Raw genomic sequence first — 8,609 nt, 5'->3', positions numbered from 1 at the left:
GGGGTCACCCCAGCAGAATGAACCACCAACTTTTCCAGCATATATTTTACGCAGCGGATGCCCTTACAGCCGCAATCTAGTACTGGAAAACATCATACTCTATGGCCAATTAAGTTTATTCAATTCATCTGTAGAGCATGTTTTTGGACTGTGGGGGATACCGGAGCACCTGGAGGAATGGGAAAAACATGCAAACTCCAAGTTACTTTTCAGACAAAGTAATTAAAATAGTAATTAAAATACAATTTAAATTATGTTATTAGTAATTAAAGTAACAAATTCTTTGAAGTAACACCCAAAATGGATGGCGTGAGGATAGGAAATTTGTTGACTTGATGAATGTGAATTGACTGCACTGATGTTATGTGTGGTGTAGTATAAAAAATCAACTACAACATCTTTAATAGTTTTATTTCATAGCTTAATAAAGCTAGATTATTGAAATCAAACATATGAAATATGTTTTCATAAAGGAAGAACAGGTCTGAGTCATTTACCAAAAGCTACATTTTGAGATTCACTTTTACCACAAACAGTTGAGCTAAAAATTAGAGCTAAAGACTTTATTGCTATTATACATTGTAAAAAGCACTTAGTTTTATTTTTACTTAAAAACGTGAGTAAACCCATTGCAATAAACAAGCAAATTGATTTTACTTTAAAAAGTGGGTAAATCCATTGCAACTTGGAACTGCTAAGCTGAGTTAACTTCAAATTAACCTCCAATAAAACTCAACTTCAATTATATAATTATGCCCATTTATGTAATAAATTTAAGGTTATGGGTTAACTGACTTCTTTCAAGTAAAGTAATAATCTGTTTATGCTATGTCTGTATTAACGATTAATATATTTAAAACTCCACATCTCTGATTCATAGCAGGACACTGAAGATCTCCTCCTGAAGACCAGGCCTTATATCCAAAAGCTTCTCCATTGACCCAAAACCAGCTCCCAGCTAGAAAGCGCAGGCCGATCCATACGTCATCTGTCAAGGCTGAATCGCTCTCTTGCTTTGCCTGTGCCATCATCAAATCTGAGCTCAAAGCAACAAATTCATAGTAGTTTTGTCTACAGTATCCCAATGCCTCCTCCCACGTGCTTTCCTGCTGGACCAGGATCAGCTCAAAGACCTCCATGCAATAAAATGGTAGATTCCAAGAGCAATCAATATCATGCACTTTAGCAGAGGATTTTTTGATAACAGCACAATTTTCATTCTTATACTCCGGTTGTCCTTCATCCCATTTGATATCGGTTGCCTGCTCACCTCCAGTCCATCTCCACACTGATGGGTTTTGGGAATCTCTGAAAAGTCCAATCCAGTAATAATCTTCAGTGACTTGTGGATCGTCAGAGAGTGGTTTCAGGTCTTCATTGCTCACGGTGGACAGGTCACTATAATATGCTCTGCAGTAAAGTTGTGCATAATTCCATGTCATTTTGGTACTCAGATAATGGTTAATTATGTAGAGGCTGGTGTTCAGTCCAAAGAGACTCAAGAACAGAAATGCAATCACCGAAACTTTCACTGCCATATTGTCACTGCTTCCAGTGTTTATCATCAGCAGCAATAACCAAAGGGAAGATGACACATGTGAGATACTTTACTTATGAAGAATTTTTCAGTGCAGTCTTGACCAATCAATGGTCTCTGCTTGTGAGACTCCGCCTCTTGACTTCACTTTTGTGTGTGTTGCTTTATTTTTGCCACATGTAAGAAAAGGTTAAGAAATGCATAGGATTGTGCATCATGCTTATCTTTGTACCCATCTTGTGATACACGGAAAACATTTACACATTTTCTGCAATATTTTTCAGGACACGTTAAAAGCGAGTGTCAGTGAAAAGGAAAAAAATGTGTCCTTTTTAAAAATGACCTATGATGCAAATCAGAGGATGCAAATTAATATTGTTTACCCTTCAAGCAAACAGAAAGACAAAGTACATTAGTCATACTGTCCCCAATAAATTTTTTAGACTCATGTGGGTAAGTAGGAGAAATACTAACTTGCATATGCAAGCTGAGACACAATCTGAGACATGCAGTCTCAGACACAATGCACTCAATGGTGAAAAGGCTGTCACTATGAGGGGTGGGGTTAGGTGTGCGCATTAAAAGCAAAGACCCTTTTAAGATCATTATGGATGAAATCTTGGACCACAGGGCTAAACACTAAAGATTTTTTATAATGACCTGGTTACTGCTGTGAATAGTTTTTGTATTATTGGAAGGGATGATTTGCTTTATATATATATATATATATATATATATATATATATATATATATATATATATATATATATATATAATATATAAATATATAAATATATATATATATATATATATATATATATATATATATATATATATATATATATATATATATATATATATATATATAAATAGGGGCGTAGGGACATTATCAAAGTGGGGGGGACGGCTGTATTAGATCATATGTTCATATAATTATCAATCACCTGTTTCTAAATGGTCTATTTCTAAAAGTGAGTCCCCCCGGTTGCTACGCCCCTGTATATATATATATATATATATATATATATATATATATATATATATATATATATATATATATATATATATATATATAAAAGCTTTGAGGGCGTCATGGTGGTGCAGTGGGTAGCACGATTGCCTCACAGCAAGAATGTCGCTGGTTCAATTGGCATTTCTATGTGGAGTTTGCATGTTCTCCCTGTGTTGCCATAAGTTTCCTCTGCAAACATATGCTGGATAAGTTGGCGTTTCATTCTGCTGTGGTGACCCCTGATGAATAAAGGGACTAAGTCGAAAAGAAAATGAATGAATGAATGAATAAAAAAAGTTTTGAGTTTGATTATTGGTGATTGGGTTTCAGCCCGATAGGGTAGATTCACTTTGACACAGGAAAATTAAGACCTGTTAAAAATTATTTAAGACCTCGGCGTAATAGCCTAGTGGTTAGCGCGCCGACATATGGTACTGTAGCACTTCAGGGCGTCCTGAGTTTGAATCCCAGCTTGAGGACATTTCCCAACCCTACCCTCTCTCTCCCACTTCCCTTCCTATCTGACTACTGTCCTAATAAAGGCCAAAAATAAATATTTAAAAAATATATTTAAGACCTACAACAGAATATTTCAGTGAATTTAAGACTTTTTAAGACCAAAAATTTAGATTTTGAAATTTAAGACATATTAAGAACCAGCGGACACCCTGTATATTTATACTATTTAATTGTAATTAGGCATAAGTTTCTGATGGTAAGATAACCTTGGATAAAAATATCATGATTTCACGGTATTGTGATTTCTGCTCTAAAAAAGTAATTTTTTAGTGTCTGGCTGAAAAAAAAAAGTTTTTTTCCCCATTGAACACAATATATATTTCATTTTATGATGATGACTGCCATCTTCATTATTTCCAAAAACACATTTCTTTACAAAAAAGCCTTATACGATATATATTAGGAACGGTATAACAGAACATTTTTACAGTTTTAACACCTTGACTTTTCTAAACCACGATAAACCTTCAAACTGGTTATCGTCCCAAACCTAATTGTAATCATTGTAATATTAAGAAAAATGTGTCCAACCAGCAAAAAAATTATTAATGTTAAAATGATTAGTAAAACATCAATCAAAGTAGTACAATATCAAATAATAAACATCTAAGTTTTATAAACAAAACAAAGAAGATGGAGCTTAGTATTGGTTTTATTAAGGTATTATATAAAACCAACGCTTCATTCGACATTGTGAATCTCTTTAAACACAATCAGAAAGTTGTAACACCGTGTTAGGTTTTTTAAGCTCTAAACTTCATTTAATTCTTAATTTTCATAGGGTTCACAGAAGAACCATGTTTTGTACATCACACACATGCTCACATTTTATACGGAAGCGTTATATTTTCTCAGTTAATTTACTGTAAGAATTTACCTAAAAGAGAGATTAATATACACATTTGTCTTATAATAATATTAATTATATATTAGTGTATTATTTTTCATCATATTCTGAACAAGAAATATTTCTGATGATCTAAAAAGTCATACACATTTACATTCAGAAGACTTTTAGTGGAAGCTCTGCAGTCAACAATAAGCCCTCAGAACGTACAATAAAAAAAATAAATAAATAAAAAACTGCATTTGCAGAATTAGTTAAATCTGTCCAAAGACAAATGTGGATTGATGAGAGTAACATTGTTATTTTCACATCTACAGTGTCATATGAACCCCAAGAATCAAATCCAAGTCTATGTGTGCAAAAGTCATGTAAAAAAAGTCAAGTCAAGTCTTTGTGTCCAAGTCTTATGCTGTGGTGCAAAAAAATCACATATGTGAAAGGTTCAACACCACAGTATGAGAAACAATCTATCATTTACTATGACTTATGGATCAGATTGAACAGGATCAAAAAATTGAAGACATTATGTTGCCCTATGCAGGAAATGGAGGAAATGCCCCCCCCCCCCCCCCCCCCCCCCCAAACACACGAATAAGGGAGCAACAACTTGGTTTCAGGCAAAAAAAAAAAACCTTAGGTAAGGGAATGGCCTGCTCAATCCCCTGAGCTCAACCCAATTGAATACTTTAAATACATTAAAATGCAGTTTCTGAACTTCTGAAGCAAAACCCAAACATTCACAGGACCCGGGTAAGATATAGATTCCTCTTATTGAGCTGAAACACCATTTGTTAGTCTTTTAAAGCAATATGGTAACTTTGGAATCAGTTTAGGCTTCACTTCAACATTTTCAGTGAAAAATGGGGAACTTTTTTTATATGTTTTGCCAGTTCATTTACTCAACAGTTGTGTTTTTTGGGACTTTAAAAACTGCATAAATCTCTGCCGTTGTCGTACCAATGTAGGCTACCTGCTGTGTACCACGTGCATAGTTCCTGTTTAGACCATAGACGGGTTAGAGAGGTTTAGATTGAAGACAAGCGTAAACAAACACAACAAAGTTTTCTAAGGCTTCACCAGCATAGTGTGGCAATAGGGGACATTTTGAATACGTTGTTAAAACGTGAAACATTTTCACATCATTATCATGTAAACATAGCCTAAGCTATGTCCATTATACTGATATAATTAGCTCATTGTTGAATCTGAGTTGAGCCTGGAGTCATTTAAATGGCTTTTTCTAAAAACATTGTAACCATATATGAATTTTGTTAAGTTTTGTGAAACTGATTCAATGTGAAGATTCGAAAGAACGATTAATTTAACAATTTGAAACTAGTTTCTCACATGACTAGGCGTTATACCACCACTGTTTTTGTCAATTGATAACATAGCTAACAGTGGAGTCAATTCATAACAAATGTGAATACAAATATAAAACAACTGCCCATGGATACCCATAGAGATTTCATAATATAAATGTCAATCATTGAGTACAAAAAGAATATACAGCCTTAATTTATGCCAGAAATAAAAACTAAATAAATTAAAAGAAATAATATAAAAGAAATAAACCAAACTATGAATCAAAGAAAAGCATTCTAAGAAACGTGATGTCGCTTTCACAATGGAAAATTACTTCCTAAATAATGATGTTATGAAGCAGTAGCAATATGACTTAAGAACTGTTATCTAACAGAAGCAAAGATAAACAAAGACATTTGATAAACACAAGTGATGTTTAGGCAGGACTGTGTAATTGTGTTGCAGAAAATGTAGTTGTCATTTGCATGCTAAAACAAGAATTGTGCAACTCCTTTGAAAGTGCACACACACTGTTTTGTTTCAGCTGGAGAGTTTGTGTGTAGGAAAACATGCACAGTAACCAAATCCTGTTTTTACACATGGAAGCCTTTTACATGAGTTTCTGAGGGAAATCTGAATTTGTCTAATTGTGTTGCCCTGCATTTTAAAGGTTAAACGATATGTCTTTGCATCTTCTAATTTGCCTCTCAGATGATGTTTTAAAACACCAGTATCACTTCAAATACTTTCTTTGGTAGCCTAATTAACGACAAATTAATTAAAAAGAGGTTCAGAACTGATCTAAATCTAAATTTATGTGTTTGTCACCTTGTTAAGCTATTTCTTCTCTTGAATTAAAAGAACATCATGTAACTATAGATGAAAAGCTTTATTATGTTGCTAATTATTACTGTTTTAAATTATATTTATTTTTGTATATTATATGTATTTTTTATTTATTTTAATAATATAACATTATTATACTGATAAACTGTTCTAGTGAATGATGGCCAGGTCAATAGAGTGATGCATTTGTGAACCTGTGATTCTGCACATGATTGATTTCTGACATATATTAAAAAATATACAGTCACACAGTCAAGCCTGAAATGGCAAATTCTGACCTAAATTTACTTTTATTACTTTGAGGTATGGCCTTTCTCCCTTTGTGAAAAGATTTGTTTATGCATTTTTTTTTATCCAAACACTGTCCACTAATATATATGTGAGGTGTGGAATACAAATACCATCACATGCTGGTGAAAAACTATTCCAACCTCCTGTCTAGCGATCAGCTATGAGTACAGAGACTACAGTCGCGATGCTTCCTTTCTTGAGCATCTTTGGTCTTGACCCCCATTCTAAAAAACACATTTTTGTGAAAGAAAAATTAACTGGAAGGAAGCACAGAAGGAAAAAAATGATCCGTCCACCATCACCACCGAAGACCCTTCTGTGAAAACAAAGATATCCCACAGGATTACTTTTATATTGGGCTTCAGGATGGATGTGGCTGTCCAATGGTCCACCGTCATCACTTAATGGAGATAAAGTAAAATAAATATCTGTGCTGCAAAAAAAAAAAAACAATCCACAAAGTCTTTTATCCATTTGCAGCTATACAGTTTAGCATTTTACTGTATGAGGGATTTAGATCTGGTCCTATGGAGCAGAATGTAAGAAGCTCTAAACTATTGCACTCAGCACAGCACTGGACCGGCCAGCACAAACTCAAGTACGGCCATGAATCAATGCTGTGGAGCTCTGGATAGAGAAAGGAGGGTGTGGAGCTTCATAGACTTTCAGAAGTGACTATTTATTTTACTATTCTTGGAGAGAATTACTGCATTAGTATTTATATTGTTTTTGATATCTTCTGCAAACTGAGTCAACAAACTTAAGGCACCATAGGCTATACCAGACATACCAGACTTTTAATACATCAGCATCCATTTTGAAATCGAAATTTTTAATGCGGAATGTGTAATTTCGTGGACAATGACCACAGATGTGTATATATAAATACATACACAGTTGAAGTCAGAATTATTAGCCCACCCTGAATTATCAGCCCCCCTGTTTATTTTTTTAATTAAATACTGCAGAAAAAAATAGAAAATATAGAAAAAAATCTTATCAGACATACTGTGAACCTTTCCTTGCTCTCTTAAACACCATTTGGGAAATATTAAAAAAAGAAAAAAAATTTAAAGGGGGATAATAATTATGACTTCAACTGTATGAGCAATATCACACTTGTGCGATGTGGCTGTATATTGGCACTGGTGAGAGCCAGGCATTAGTGACAATATACAGTGATATTGAGTTTATACAACAGTTCGACGGCATAATCGTGTATATCTAAAAGAAAATCAAACACAGGGAGTCTCATAATTCTTTTGTATATTGTATGTCAGAAGAGCAGAAACCGTTGCTCTTTCATTAACGTCACTTTAGAGCTAGTATTTGAATGATTATCTAGCGTAATGTCTAAAGTGATGAAAAAACAGGTGGTTTTGCTCACATTTTAAAATTATAAGGCTGAATAGCATGAAAAGCCGTCAGTCTACAGAGATACCCCAGTATTTCTGTTGCAATTGGCAGATCACAATATTACTATGAGATAAATACAGCACTACAACATACAAAAGAGAGAGATAGACTTCGAAAGTCATTTACCTGTTGAATAATGATTTGATCAGCTGTAGTTTCATATTACGCAGTTTTTTCTCTAAGGGCTTATTATGCGGTCTCTGTTGCTAGCTTGTGGATGAACATCGTCAACCGCCATTGCTCAAAGACAGGTTAATGGCCGCCCATGAGCTGTCTTTCAGAAATTATAAATAATTTAAAATAGGCACTATTCTTATAAAAAAAAATGTACATAATATTGTCCAACAGCAGAAGTATTTATCAAACTGTAGAGTGTTGTAGAGATATATATATATAATTATTACATTTTTATTGCATTTAGAAGTTGTACAGTTTAGTTTTAACCTGCAGCATCCCACAAATAAAGTTCAAGTGATGCTTCGGAAAGCAGCTTTCTCCCTTCTGACACTAACCTAAGACCACCATTCTTCCTCCTCAGAAATGACTATATATTTGGTATTCATACAGATTTCATATTAACCCAATTTTGTTCAGTTGAAAGATGTTAGATTTATTTAACAACTGCATGTCTAAAAAAAACAATGAAATAAGAAATCTATATACAGTATATATATATATATATATATATATATATATATATATATATATATATATATATATATATATATATATGAAATGTTATTATTTATTTACTTTTTAAACTTTTTTTAATAAAGCTAAAAGTTTTTGTTCTTTTAATGTTAGGTTTGTTTGGTAGAATAGTAAGTAGTATTAAG

At 33.4% G+C, this 8,609-nt stretch overlaps 1 protein-coding gene across 1 annotated transcript; it reads right to left on the bottom strand.

The window, feature by feature from the left end:
* Window positions 1-821: 821 nt before the first annotated feature.
* Window positions 822-1,538, bottom strand: LOC130232669 (putative C-type lectin domain family 20 member A). Its single transcript, XM_056462644.1, has one exon. The coding sequence runs from the start codon at window positions 1,536-1,538 to the stop codon at window positions 822-824; it is 717 nt and encodes a 238-aa protein (XP_056318619.1).
* Window positions 1,539-8,609: the final 7,071 nt, after the last annotated feature.

Source organism: Danio aesculapii, chromosome 7, assembly GCF_903798145.1.
Source record: "Danio aesculapii chromosome 7, fDanAes4.1, whole genome shotgun sequence".
In the NCBI taxonomy this organism is placed as follows: Eukaryota; Metazoa; Chordata; class Actinopteri; order Cypriniformes; family Danionidae; genus Danio; species Danio aesculapii.
The sequence above is the reverse complement of the archived record's forward strand: the minus strand, read 5'-3'. Positions and strand labels throughout refer to the sequence as shown.

Excerpts from the sequence above, each read along its gene's own strand:
- LOC130232669 (XM_056462644.1), bottom strand. The coding sequence starts at position 1,538 with ATGGCAGTGAAAGTTTCGGTGATTGCATTTCTGTTCTTGAGTCTCTTT.